General features: G+C 34.1%; 2 protein-coding genes across 2 annotated transcripts; one reads left to right on the forward strand and one right to left on the reverse strand.

The window, feature by feature from the left end:
- Window positions 1–1,638: 1,638 nt before the first annotated feature.
- On the forward strand, window positions 1,639–6,299 carry LOC144563230 (GDSL esterase/lipase At5g45670-like). Its single transcript, XM_078312669.1, has 5 exons — window positions 1,639–1,992; window positions 4,476–4,600; window positions 4,710–4,955; window positions 5,247–5,499; window positions 5,905–6,299. The coding sequence occupies exons 1-5, from the start codon at window positions 1,761–1,763 to the stop codon at window positions 6,126–6,128; spliced, it is 1,080 nt and encodes a 359-aa protein (XP_078168795.1). The 5' UTR covers window positions 1,639–1,760; the 3' UTR covers window positions 6,129–6,299.
- Window positions 6,300–6,994: 695 nt separating this feature from the next.
- On the reverse strand, window positions 6,995–10,847 carry LOC144563227 (uncharacterized). Its single transcript, XM_078312662.1, has 3 exons — window positions 10,725–10,847; window positions 10,154–10,622; window positions 6,995–9,429 (listed from the first exon to the last, which is right to left on the reverse strand). The coding sequence occupies exons 1-3, from the start codon at window positions 10,757–10,759 to the stop codon at window positions 7,159–7,161; spliced, it is 2,775 nt and encodes a 924-aa protein (XP_078168788.1). The 5' UTR covers window positions 10,760–10,847; the 3' UTR covers window positions 6,995–7,158.
- Window positions 10,848–14,872: the final 4,025 nt, after the last annotated feature.

Raw genomic sequence — 14,872 nt, forward strand, 5'->3', positions numbered from 1 at the left:
GGTACATAGGATATGTAGGAACAATCGAATATCGGTCTATGATAATATTATATAGGAAAAAATAAAACAAAATGATTACAAATTTAAAAGGAGAAAGGAAAAAGACAGTTGATAAGAGAAATAACAGAAAATTAGATATTTGACATATCTATGATGATATATTTTTTTAAGAAGTTGTTTGCCAAATCACTGAAATGTCTAATATTCGCAACGAATCTTTCATTCAGTTTTCAAACTTGCAATCTTTCGTATACATAATATTGTATATTGTAAATAGATCAAATTAAGGCCGGTTATATTTAGCTATGATTTTGTTTTGTATAATTATTTTTTCATGAGATAAATTAGAGAAAAGAAATAAACATGTCTTCTAGTTTTATCAAACACTCAACAGCAACCATTTATCTATCTTGGTCACAATTCATTGAATTTAGAATTTGACCTCTTAGCTCCATTTTGGTGCTCAAACAATTTTTTGAGGAATTAAGTTGGTGCTTGGCCAACTAATGGTGTCAAGCTCTATATAGCAAGAAGACCTCTAAAGTTATCTTGCTGTGCTTGTATCTAGCAGGAAATCAACACTCGCATCTATATAAAAATGAAAACTGAAAAGAATAATATTGGACGTGTTATATCATGTCGATCATGCAATACAACTGTACAAACAATCACATGCGTACTACCCTGCTATACAGGGAAAGGTTCTACAAATGATAATATATTGTGTGTGTGGAGCAGCTCTGGTTTCCAGCATATAGTACCAGTTTCATCACCAACTTAATTGAGACAAAGAAGTTTTTCTTTTAGAGAGAGAGTTACGACAAAGTTGCACAAAGTCCACAAATTGTACTTCAAATCCGCGTGAAAATTTAATACAGGAGACCCCACCTTTGCCTTCTCAATTCTCACCCAACTGTTACGTACCAACCAATTAAAACACCCCTCTTTGGAAATATAATTACTTGGACCCAAATTTCATTTTTTTTTTTTTTTTTTTTAAATTTACTTTGATAATGTGGGATGTTGCGGTGTCATGTCAGTGCGTGGCCTTATCAATAGTCGAACAATTCTATCAATTTCACATGAGTGAGGTTATGTTAATAATGGTTATTACTTGTTACGGATGGAGCTAGCCGTGTTTTTTTTAAGGTTCTATTTTTCAAGTTTGGATCCGAACCATTAGATATCATCAATGTATTTGGAGATCATATTTTATATTTTATGTACTTTTATTTCCATATTTTAGATAGATAGAAAATCACTTGATTTAAAAATAATGAACCATCCGAAAGTAGTAAATTTACTGCCAGTCTAATAAATAGTAAAAAAAAAATTCAAAAACTTAAAATATTTGATCTCCAAGTAGATTCTAACATGGAGATCATGTTTAATGGATCAGATGACTATTTGAATTTTAGAAATAAATACAAAATTTCATAGCACGAGAAATAGAGATAATTAATTCATAGCACTAGTCGATAGAGATAATTAATTCATAGCACTAGTCGATATGTAATATGCATGCATGTTACCGTAACCGGTAACCTCACTCATTTTAGCTTCTTCATGATTTTCGGAAAGGCTAGAAACACTATTTTACCTTCTGGTGCCTACATATATTCCCACCGCATCTTCCTTTGAATCCCTAAACTGCCTTTCATTCTCAGATATCCAATTCACACTCATCTCTTTCCCCATACAATATTTATTCTCATATCTACACTCGCCAACTTTTACTTTTCTCTTTAAAACCTAGAGAGATGCAAAGCTTAAGGTTCTTAGTCTTTTTTGCACTGTGCTCATGGTTCGGTCTAGCCCTAACCGCACCGCAAGTACCGTGCTACTTCATATTTGGCGACTCACTAGTTGATAACGGCAACAACAATAACATTGCATCGCTAGCCAGAGCAAACTATCCGCCTTACGGTATTGACTTTCCGGATGGACCCACTGGCAGGTTTAGCAATGGTCTGACTACCATTGATGTCATTTGTAAGTTCAAGATCTCTTCATCTTTTTAAAATTTATGGTAGTTAATTTGTTGATCTTGCTTGGAAGGCACAATTTCGTGTTGCACAGAGAATTCTAAGAACAGTAATCTTGACAGAGTGTGTTGTATTGGTTTTGTAGAATCTAACTAGCTAGCTAGGTTGCAAAAAAGATCTTAAACAATCAATCAAAGAATGTACCTCATGCATTTATTTCAATTTTTATGGTTAGTAACTTTTCATGCATTAATTCAGGGATCATGCATGAGTTTCACCTCTAAAGCTGATTGTGTATAAGATTTGTTTTGAGAGAATTGGGTTTCCTGCATTGATTTTAGTATGTAGGTTTATGTGGCTGATAGATTTTCGTTAGTTCATTACGTACGTAATGGCAAGTTTGTGATTCAAGAATAATTCATTTAAAACACACCTCTTTGGAAATATAATCCAAATAAATGAATAATATACCAAAATATTAATAATTCCTAAATGTTTTAATTACATTGTATAAATGTTATGTTGTCTGTACAATTAAGAACATTAAAAAATAATTCGTAAAAAATGTTAAAAATAATAATACACTGATGACACGATGATAATTCAATATATAATTGAGTTAAACAAGTAATTAACAAAAGCAAAAACTAAATACTACAGTAGCTAGTGCATAAATTGAGCAATTTTACCATGATAACTTGAACACTTATTGGAATATAGTGCCACAAAAGTTATGTTACTGGTACAACACCACCAGTGCAGCCCTTCATCAAGATTTGTGCGATGCTGTCATTTAGAAAAATTTCTTCTAATTATCAGGGTAATGCTGTACTGTGTATAACATGGTGCGGCGTGGGATAACAGTAATTGTATAATTGATCTTCAACATCTTCGAAATATAATAAAAGGATAAGGAGATAATTTTCTTTCTATCTCGTATCTTGTTCCACTTTCACACATGAGTTATTAATTTAACTATGAGAGCACCAGATCACTAATATCTATCTATAATTATAGTTTAACTACTTGTTAATTGTTAATGAGATGAAAGAAAGAAAGAAAAAAAGCATTTTAATCTTCTCTTAGTCGTAGTTAATTATTGTATCGAAGAACATTAATTTTGTCAGATAAAGGCCTATTGCTCTGTAGCTTCAACATGCAAGGAAGATTTGTAAGCAATGGAAATTTATAAATCTTGTTTACTTTTCAATACTTTTGGCAATTTTTGTTCTTTGTAGGAGCATTTTGCAAGTTTTAATGAATAACATTTTCTTTTCTAAGTTTTTTTCTTCAAAATATTGCCTAGAGGAAAAATATATTAGGAGAGACCACATCTATATACCACCGCCATATTTAATGGATGAATTCACTGCATAATTAATTTCCCGTGCATTCATTTAATTTTTTTCCACATGCAGATCGAATTTACTTTCTTCACGTTAAGAACTTAAATATTTGCATTCCAAGTTTACAGGATATTTATTTAGGCACATATATAATTACTCGCATAAGAAAATAATGTACGTACGGTGAGTTGTTACACATTTATTAGCTTTACTGGTTTCTTACACGATAAATTCAGATTGTTTTTTTTTTTTTTTACAAATAAGATGTTGGTTCAATTATGCTATTTTTCTTAGTACAAAACAGTTACAGTACTGTTTAATCTTATTTACTAATTTTACTAATTAGTAAATTATACTAAACCAAAATTACTTAGAAGAATGTTAATCACCATTTGCATGTCTTTACTTCACATCTATCAACAAGAATGTTCCACGTAGTCAGAATAATTAGCAAGGTGGGGCAAATATTTCTATCATATATAAATTTGACACAGTTCAAAGTATCAAAATTCGAAATTCGAATGGTGTTCTCTTGTAAAAATTTAAATTGAAAAAACTTGACTCCATGTTTATTTCAAAATATATATGTGTATATTAATTTGACACAAATCAGGATCAACACTTGGCTAAATCGCCACGGCAAGCCAAACATTTCTACTAAGACATGCATATTGGAAAGTAATTTTTCTTTATTAGATTTCTTGCATTTGCTGAATTTCTGATGTATTTTGTATTCTATATACCTTTACTGTAAAAACTGCTTTCACTATTTTACTTTAATCTCCTTCTTAAAAGTTTTATCCTCCGGATAAAAACTGCTCATTTAATGCTGGATCTAAGATCCTACGTACAAACAAACACAGACGGACTTTTGTAGTTTGTAGGATTGCATTTATGTGAATAGAAACACTTGGTGCTCTCTGGTTGGTCTCATGCCAATAGTTATATTTTGGACCATTCAAAAATTCTAGAGACCAAGAATTACACCATGACACATTCACACTTCTTGACTCAATAAAAAATAAAACAAAAAAAAAGTAGCCTAACTTAGGCAGAAAATAAGAAAGCTGGATAATAAATACTTGCTGTAATTTACTGTTTTGTTTTCTTTGTTTAAGTTATCCATCCTGCCCTGTAATTTCAGCAAAACTTCTTGGATTCAACGACTATATCCAACCTTGTGCAAGTGTTAACGGAGATGAACTCTTAACTGGTTGTAATTTTGCATCAGCTGCAGCCGGCATAAGGGATGAAACCGGACAACAGTTGGTAGTGTACAATGAGCTCAAGAATTTGTACTTAACAAAAAAAATTGGCTGTCAATTTGATTAAAAAAAAAAATTAAAATCTAAGATAAATTTTCTTTGCACTTTACCAGGGTGGAAGGATAAGCTTTGGAGGGCAGCTGACAAATTATCAAACAGCAGTGGAACAACTTGTCAGTATCTTGGGGGACGAAGAATCAGCAGCTAATCACCTGAGCAAGTGCATTTTTTCAGTCGGGATGGGAAGCAACGATTATTTGAACAACTATTTCATGCCAACAGTTTACACTACGAGCCGACAATACAACCCTCAGCAGTATGCCGACGTGCTCATCAACCAGTATTCTCAGCAAATCAGGGTTTGTGATTAGAAAAATGGAAATTCCTTATAGGTCAAAATCTAATTAAACACAAGATAACACAATATTAACATGAAAGTCAAAGAAACAAACAACAGAGAGATCTGATGCTCTAAAATTCTGGTTCATCTTAATAACCAAATATTATACCATCCGATATACATACAAAGGACAGTAATAAAATAGTGGTTTATCTTAGGCTACCAGGAGACATTAATACTATGAAGCAGCACAAAATCTGTCTTTTTCTCTATCTCACTAACTTCTTTTGCAATTTATCCTTCAACTCAGACCTTGTACAACTATGGGGCAAGAAAGGTGGCATTGATAGGAGTTGGCCAGGTTGGTTGTAGCCCGAATGAGTTGGCTCAATTCAGCCAGAATGGGGTCACCTGTGTCGATAGAATCAATAGTGCAATTCAAATATTCAACCAGAAATTAACATCTCTAGTAGATCAATTCAACACATTGCCTGGAGCTCACTTCACCTACATTAATGCCTATGGGATTTTCGCTGATATAGTGAAAAATCCAGCATCTCATGGTATGCTGTTTCCAATCTTATATAAACCTACTCTAATACAGAGATTTGTATCAACAAATTGTTTGATGTGTACCCCTTTTAAAGACTCCAATTGTAACCCAATCCCTTGTAAACTGAGAAAAATAATTTATATACATATAAAATGCAACTAACTCATACCGTTTTTAGTCAGCAATTCCTGACTACACCTGACATTCTGCAAAAGATAACTACACTAACCATTTTTTAGGTTAAAGAGGGCAATTTGGATGTTATTGAAGGATGTACAATAGGCTTATATTGAAAGAACACACAAGATATTTCTTATTCTTGAATTGGTCTATTGTTGAATTGAATCAAACAGGGATTCCCATCATATCGATGTATATTTTTCTTCTTTTATTCGAATTTGGCTTGTAATTTTAGGTTTGCGAGTGACAAACAGAGGGTGCTGCGGCGTAGGAAGAAACAACGGTCAAGTTACCTGTCTTCCTTTCCAGACTCCATGTACCAATCGGCATGAATACTTGTTCTGGGATGCTTTTCACCCATCCGAAGCCGCAAATGTTATTATCGGAAAACGATCTTATAGCGCTCAGTCCTCTTCCGATGTTTATCCCATTGATATACGCCGTCTAGCTCTAGCTTAATTACATTTTCTCCATGTATTTGATTTTTGTATGAGGATTTTATATGGTTGGGTCTGGTTAAGTTGCTTTTCTTTAACAAATTATTGAGTGGGACAATCAAGTTTTCCCTTAAGTGTTGGAATAATGATTTACATTATCAAAAGAGCAGGACATATGGGTTTTCAGGGTTTCTATATGGTGTTCAGACTATCAGTCTATAGTAATTGTAGATTACGTCTTTCTGATTGATATTATTAATATACAAAATGCTATGCAATTGCCAACACCAGAATGATTCCACAATAGGCAGAATATATCAACAGTTATTGTCATGTTGGCCAAATAATGGATGATTTATTATGCAGACATCACTGTTTTTTTTTATTTTTTATTAAGAAAAGGGATACAGTTAAGCACAAATAAAGCATATATGGAGAGGATGCTCAAGTGAGGCTTAACAAAGAGGACAGAACTTTCTTTCATCAATCATAGTAACTGCATTTTGCTTTTTGATGATGCATTGGATATTGTACCTTCAGTTCCAGAAATATAGTCCTCATCAATATCCTTTCTTACACTGCATTTGTACCAGATGGAATATATTTGCTTCGGAACACTGACGATTAGACCATTTACTTTCTAGCTCAAATACATTATTGTCTAGTAAATAGGAGCCATGACTCCAATAATAGTAATAAGAACATACCTTGGACAGAGACATAAATAATCGTACCTTGTGTAAAGACATAAATAATCGTACATTGTGAAACCAAGTCTCCACTGCTACTGGCACTTGTGATTCAGTAACAGGTAACATGATTAACTAATAACCTAGGTCAAGGTACGTTTTACCACTAAAACCAAAACCAAAATGTTAAAAAAGATGGTTACCTCAACTAGTTACCATGTCATTTTTAAAACAGAACAGGATCCAAAGAATATATAGTTCTCAAAGTTGGATTACAAAATGAAAACACAACATAATTTATATTGTACAAAAAGAAAGTTACATTGCGCCAATGACATACCTCAGCAAAGAAAGAGACTACAACTAAAATCGGTATATCTCTTCTGTGCTTTTCTGACTCAAGCTGGCCCCACCCATCAGTGGCATCATGGAGTGGATTGGCCTTGGATTCACTTGATCCAAGTTAGGATCTGGTGTCAGCACGTGCCTGGCTCCAGCACTTAACTTGACGGGTCCTGATCTCACCACAAAACCTGAACCAGGACCTGAAATACCGCCAGTTCCCAATTCATTCAATTTGGTGTTTGCTACTTGTGTGCCTGCTGCTTTACCAACTCTCATGCCAAAATCAAGTATTTCTTCACTTCTTACAATGGTACCAGGTTCTGTTGGTTTAGTAATTACCCCCAGGTCACTTTGAAAAGGTCTTTTTGTGGGTGGTCTCGCAAGCACGTCATCTCTCTCTAAAGGTCTTTTGTTGTTTTGATTAAGATACCCAGGTCTCAGGAGATGAAACTTAGATTTGGTTTGCACCTTATCATTATTATTTGATGCAAAATTAGTTCTAGTGGTCATATATGGAGGAATCAATGTGGAATTAAGTGGGGGAATAGAAATGCACGAGTTAGAATGAGAACTACTACTCCCAGGGTTATATGCAGGGAAAGAGATAAATGGAGAGGATGAATTAGGTCTGTTCCCAGGAACCATACGAGGCTGCTTCTCTGTGTTGGTAGGATTTACATAGGATGGGAAAGAGGGTTTGTGAGTTTTACTTCTCGGGTTTTGGATCCACCGAGGAACTTCGCCCTGATACGATGAGCTGGCAAAGGAGATGCTCCGACTTTGACTGTGCTTACAATGGGTGGAATTTAACAGAACCTGTTGATTAATGGCTGGTTTTTTATATCCAAAACTATTGTAGTGGGACAAAACTGGATTTAAATTGGGTGCAGGTTGGGCACTGTACCCATTTGAAAAGGTGATACCAGCATGGCTGTAAACTTGCCCCCGTGGTTCGTTGAACCGCGATGGAACAGAAAAATTCAGACCTTGCTTTCTCTCTCTAGAGAAGTGAAATTCGTCTCCATTTAAGGTAACATTTCCTTCATCAATCCAAACATTTCTGTTATTCAATACCATAGAGTCCTTGCTACTTCTGCCGACTGAAACATTCTTACCCATCAACCGAACAGTCGGCTCCACATTGTTCTTTTGTATTTGGTGAATGTTTGTGGGCAGACTGGTATGGTCTAGAAGCGGATCATAACTTTGGATCTCCATTCTCTCAAAACCCGGTAATTGCATGAATCCAAAACCCGGTCTGACTGGCATAAGTGGCGCATAGTAATGCTCTGTCCCAAACTTGTCCTTGAAATATAGTGGTCTAATTATCACATCTGCTTGGTTTGTTCTGGCGGTCCCGATAGGCCGGGGTGCAGGTACAGGTACAGATCCAGGAAACAAGACCCCACCAGAGGGACCTGATAACATTTCATTTCTCTTAAACACCTCGCTAGAGATAGGAATAAGGTTAGATTTAGGGTTTATAGCGAGCTCACCATGTGAGTTGAGAGGAAGGCCTATAAACTCTTCCGGAAAGCACATATTAGAGATACAATCTGTGTTCAAACGAGTATCAGCTGAGGTGGATTTGTTGGACCCAGTAGAAGAGCTTACACTAATTATATCTCTATTGCAGATATTAGTCCTAGGTAAATTGCCACTAGGATCAGCATGAGAGACCTGATCCTTGTCAATCAAGCATGAACTTGAGGGCTCTCTCCTAATTTCAACCATCAATTCCGGCATCTCCCTTGCAGAGTCGTCATGGATATCAATGCAGGTGTCCGAGGAATCTAACATCTTATTTAGGTCTACACAGTGTCTTTGGCAGTTCTCTTTTTCTTTCTCATTTCCAAGTTCATTAAAAACAGTAGTGATCCCAGGTTCTTCAGCTCCTATATCACTGTCTTTTACTGACTCCGGTTCCTCAGTAACTGGACCTCCAGTGTTTCGAACTACAAGGAGCTCAACTGGAGAGGAAGAAGAATCCTCTCTTCCCAAAATATCATCCTTGCTGGAAAAAGTGACGTGTTTTTTCAAAGGAGAAGTTTTATCCTGCTTCTTGAGAATGCTCTGTACAGGGAAACTCTTGGTTTTTGATTTGGGGCTTACTTTGAGGTCGTTCTCCTCTGATAGAATTGATGATGGGAATTTCTTCTTTTTCTTTTTCTTATGCTTAGTCTGGAAAGAGAGGTTCAGAGATTTCCTCAGCATCTTTTTCCGCTTCACCTCTTGAAGCAACTGAGAGATGCTCAGAGAAGAATTAATCTTTGGTTTCCGTGTCTTCTCCTGATTTATTGAGTAAATTAGAAAAGGTTGCAAAAAAATTGTAAAATATTGAACTGTAAAAAAAATTACTAACCAGCAAGCACAAAATGGTCCTTGAGATAACTAATGGTAGTTATTACAATGAGAAATACAAATAGTAAGCAGTAAATATACAAATGATAGGTAAAGCATTATACATTTTTTTTTCACTATTGGTGTGTCAAATTGTTAAACATTATCATTTGCAATTTGCTCCTTTATTCGTTCTCAAATCAAGAAAATAATGGATATGATTTATATTATCGAAGGCGTGATGCTCAACTCTGAAGAATCAGCATAAGAATTGTGATTTCCGATGTTCCTATTCTTAAGAATTTATGTTAATTAATTTTTTTGAGGTACAACAGAGGATATAAAAGATACAAAATGTCAATTTCAGAACCAAACTTAAATTTTCAGACTTCACCAATAAAATGGGAAAGTTAAGACAGTTTAAACTTCTGGCATGATTTGATTTAATAGATGGAAAAAATGGAAGAACTTAACTACTCAATGCAAGGATTCAACAACAACATACAAAGAATTGTTCCCACAGACACGAGTAATTAACGCTGCTATTAATCGAGACTTTAGTCTCTAATAGCAAACTCAACATTTTCAACTAGAACTGCTAATTTTAGTGAAAATAGTACAATACATGCAAGAAATTTCTAAACCTCACAAGGAACAAACAACAAATATATACCTTCTGGGCGCCACAGATTTTGATTTGAAGATTTTTTTTCTCCATCTTATTTTTCATTTTCTTCCTCTTCTCACCTCTACAATTCTTCAGCTGAAATGTGCTCTCCTTCGTTTCTCTTTTACTCACCGCCGCCAAATCTGCATAGTACAAGCCCTCGCCACCACTAATCTCCTCGACTCTCTCTTCCTCTCCCGTTTGTACATCGGCCAACCCGTCCATTTCGTCATCTGAGCCGATGGTTTCACCACCAACAGCCGTGATCTGAGGCGATATAGCAAAGAGCTCCACTATCGACCTCTTTTTCTTCTTCGGCGGCTTTGGTCTTACCAGCGGTGGCGCCGCCGCCAGTGCCTCCGCCGCCTCGTCGTACCACCACCGGAACTTGCGTACATCTATTGGTGGTAGAGCTTCACCATCAAATGGTCGACATTTTCCGATGTCGATGCTCCGTATTTTCGCAACATGCTCCCTGTCGCATACAAAAACTTCTTACAAATAACAAAATGAAAAGAGAAAAAAGAAAAAGAAAAAGGCCCAAACAGAACTGAACAAATCTAGAGTAATTAATCACCGAATAGAGAAGCCTCGGTCTACTTCAACAGCCATTGGTGGTACTGAGGCTGAGAAGTAGAGGCGCCGAAAGAGTGCACAGAAAGAAAAAAGACAAGGACGAAAATGGAAATGGAAATGGAAAAAATGTATTTAATATTTCTGAGGTATCGCTTTCTTTATCTATTTTTTCCCGCTCTCGAGTTGAGACTTGAGACCTCTGCCGCTTTCGAGCTCCGACTGCTCGGTTTTGCTTTTAGTTATGCTAGAAAGCGACAAATGAGAAACATTTAACTTTATTCATGTCTATTTCGTCTTCGATAATTAGATCCGGGTTGAATTTCATAGTCCATGATCCTTCACGGTTCTTCTACTTTTTAATTCAAAAATAGCGATCAATCTTGCACTCATTAATTTTGGAAGTTAATACGTTCCATTCTGGCAGCAGATCGAAAAAAAAAAGTGTTATGCCGTGATTAACAGGATGTATATTGGTCTTGTATCGTGATTAAAGTTAATTTTTTATGTGATATGCTGTGATTAAAATTTCGAGGATTGGTTATGGTACGTGAACGATCACGCTATGTTTAATATGTCGTGACCAAACATGTTATGTTCAAATATAACTAGTTATATTTAAATTTTTTTTATTTTATAATTTAAGTTTATTTAAAAGTTACCATTTGATAAAGATCTAACGGTTCTAATTGTATGTAACTCGTATAACTACGTATTATGTTGCGTAGTATTAAATTATCAAAAGATAACCATGGCACTTGAAATTAATTAATGGGAATTAGACGCATATTATACATCGCTGCACCCAGGAAATTCTAAATTTTTTTATTTATACCATATTAAAAAAAATCATGTTTAAGGGGATTTTGAAAAATACTAGGGCCGCTAAGCTAATCTGCGGCCCCATTTTTGGAGGGGCCACATATTAGTTTGGCGGCTCCCGAAAAACACAAAAATGCATTGTAATATTAAATATATTTAGGTTTTTAGGGGCTTTTCTCAAAAAATACCAGTGTATTATAGGTCTTAGATCGTAGGATTAGAAATTTGAAGTCGAGAATATAAGCTTAGGACTTTGACCACTACGATTGATAGTTTAGGTAAAATACCGAAATTTTTAAATATACCATGGTTCAAAAAAAGATAAACCCAAACACCCTTTTTTTGAAAAATTTTGAATTTTGACACGGCCGCATCCCGAGGGAGGGGCCACCTTATTTCGGGCCGCTTCTAGGCGATGCGGCCAGGGCCGCATCCCGAGGGAGCGGCCACCCTGTTTTCAGTTCAAAGTCACATGAGAAAAAAGCAAAAAAAAAAAAAAAAATGGGCCGCTGCCCCTAGATGCGGCCCGCAGAAAAGTGGCCGCATCTAGGCGATGCGGTCATGTCAAAATTCAAAAATTTTCAAAACCGGGGTGTTTGGGTTTATCTTTTTTGGGATGATGGTATATTTAAAAATTTCGGGGTAAAATATAGTTAATATAGTATTAGTATTATTACTATCACTGTTACTTTTACTTTCGCTTTTATTTTATTATTTTTATTTTTATTTTATTATTTTTATTTTTATTTTATTACTACTTATCTTTATTTTATGATTGTGATTGGGTTTCATTTCTAGTCTATCCCAACTTATTTGGGACTAAAGACTTGGTTGTTGTTGTTGTTGTTATTGTAGGTTTTTGAGGAGCTTCCAAATCAATCTGCAACTTCCAAGAATAAAGCTTTATATTGATTTGGAGGCCCTCGTATTTTTTTTTAATTATCATAATTTGAGGTGTTTTGGTTTATTTATTTTTTTCATAAATAAAAATTTCGGCAGAAAATTAAACCGTTTTCACTTTTATTTGATATCAACAGATGACAAAATTAATAGAAATAAATTGTTGTTGATTTTTTTTATTCTCTTAATCGTATTCCAAAATAAAATCTTATAATTAATTATTTACATGTGGTTGAGAATTTGAGATGATACATTAGTAAAATATATCCCGAGGCGTTGAATTGAATATATTAATTTAAGAAGAGAAATCTGGTTTATTGTAAAAACAATTTGACATTGGATTTCTCATAATAGAAAATGCTTACCCACCATAGAAACACACCGTATCTACAAAATCTTTATTAGTCAAAGACAGCATAAAAAGTTATGGTGGCATAGTTGCATTGGGACTGTCGGATCAATTTGGATGGTTTAGATATCAATGCTTTCAACTCGTTACATGAATGTATATATAAGTGAGGTAGAGGAAATTGGGCTCTGTTAACTGAACGGACACCTACAGTTGCAGCGCGAGAAAAGCGGTACATTGAATGGAGAATTTTTTTGTCTACAAAAAAATATTAAAAATAATACCTGTGATTTTTAAAAAAATTAATAGAGAAGAAACTGATTAAAAAAAAAATTCAATATTAGAATCGGAGAAGACACTGATTCTAACTCAGTTTTATTTTTTTGTTTTTTGTTTTCTTTATTGAAATATGAAACTTTTTTAAGACTATCTATTTTTTTTTAAATGTTTTATATTTTAATAGAGAAAAAAAAATTTAATCGATTTCTCCACTACCAATCTTTCTACTCATGAAGAATTTCATATACTTTTTTCTATTTCTCCCACTTCTTTTTAAATATTTTTTATAGAAATAAAAAATCTCCACTGAGGTTGGGGACCGTTCAACAGGTGTTTTTTTTCCATAAAATTATCTAATCTATAATGTCATAGAATTATTTGAAATTTAAGCTTTTGTTTAGCTTATGCCCCGAGCCGACGAGGCATTAGAACCGCCTGATTAAATATATGAAGCATTATATATTCGATTCTATGGGTATTGTGAAAAAAATAGATGGAGCTGAGTTGTAGTCTTCTAAATGTAAAATATCTCTCATTAGCTAGTCAAATATTAATGACAAATTAGTAGAAATCATAAATATTTCGATCAAACTCAATGAAGTTCATTTTATGAACATTTGATTGATTTTTCGTGCATTAAGCAACATAATTTATATCAACATACTATATTATCATATACTTTGGATTTATGCTTATATCAACATACTATATTATCATATACTTTGGATTTGTGCATTAAAAATTTATAGTGTGATTGTAACTACCTATAAATTACAATAATGATACAAATTAAATTCTATTATATAATATTAGTATATAGTATTGATATAAATCAAATACGGCCTAGATCTAAATTTAAAGAAAATAAAAACAATTTTGCATGCACATATTTTAAAGCGAATCAGATGGCTTCGACTAAGCGTCACCATGGATGCCCCATTCTTTCGTACAAAAATGTCACCAGGTTACTATTATTTTTTTTTTGAAATATAGATTAAGGATCAAGTCACGCTATGTATCAATATAGATGAGCTCTTTATTTTGTGAGTTTGATGTTTCATATAGAAACTATACATCTCTGTTACTAAATTAAAGACAAGTTTTTATGTCACCCAGTTATTAATATACATTCTCACTCAGTCTCTGGTGGGGTTGATTAATGAGCGAGTTAGGGTATGCTCGTACTCGGCTCATTAAGTAAATGAGCGAGTTTAAGCGAGTTACTAATTGAGCGAGTTTTTAAGAAGCGAGTTATGAGCAGCTCACGAGTTATGAGTACAAAATTTAACAAATTGTCATAATTCACTTAAATAAAATAAAATAAAAATTCAACAAAAATTAACAAAAATAGAATCAACATATTACATTCTCCAGTGGACTCCAACCTGATAACCTCGGATGTAATACCCTAACTCGCTCATTGATTTAATGCTACATAACTTTCGTTCATTGATTTAACATTGCATAACTTAATTTATTGATTTAATGTTGCATAACTTTAGTTTATTGATTTAATGCCACATAAATTTAGTGCTGCAGGAATTTATTTGAGATTGAATATGGCAGAAATTAAATGTGGCAAATTTTTAATGAGTGAGTTATGAGTGAGTTATGAGCGACTTCGGTCTTACTCATACTCGCTCATTAAGTAAATAAGTGAGTTGTTAATGAACGAGTTTAAGCGAATTTTTAATGAGCGAGTTATGAGCGGCTCACGAGTTACGAACAATTTACTCACTCCTAGGATTTTTTTTTAAAATAGAATTACATGGAAATAATTTAATAGAACAAGCCCAGACTGT

Source organism: Carex rostrata, chromosome 12 (genome assembly GCF_964058835.1).
Source record: "Carex rostrata chromosome 12, lpCarRost1.2, whole genome shotgun sequence".
Taxonomy (NCBI): domain Eukaryota; kingdom Viridiplantae; phylum Streptophyta; class Magnoliopsida; order Poales; family Cyperaceae; genus Carex; species Carex rostrata.

Coding starts and splice junctions, on each gene's coding strand:
- LOC144563227 (XM_078312662.1), bottom strand. CDS start 10,759: ATGGCTGTTGAAGTAGACCGAGGCTTCTCTATTCG. Junction 10,623..10,724: donor GACCGAGGCTTCTCTATTCG/GTGATTAATTAC, acceptor TGTATGCGACAG/GGAGCATGTTGCGAAAATAC. Junction 9,430..10,153: donor AAATCTGTGGCGCCCAGAAG/GTATATATTTGT, acceptor TCAATAAATCAG/GAGAAGACACGGAAACCAAA.
- LOC144563230 (XM_078312669.1), top strand. CDS start 1,761: ATGCAAAGCTTAAGGTTCTTAGTCTTTTTTGCACTGTGCTCATGGTTC. Junction 4,601..4,709: donor ATGAAACCGGACAACAGTTG/GTAGTGTACAAT, acceptor GCACTTTACCAG/GGTGGAAGGATAAGCTTTGG. Junction 5,500..5,904: donor GAAAAATCCAGCATCTCATG/GTATGCTGTTTC, acceptor TTGTAATTTTAG/GTTTGCGAGTGACAAACAGA.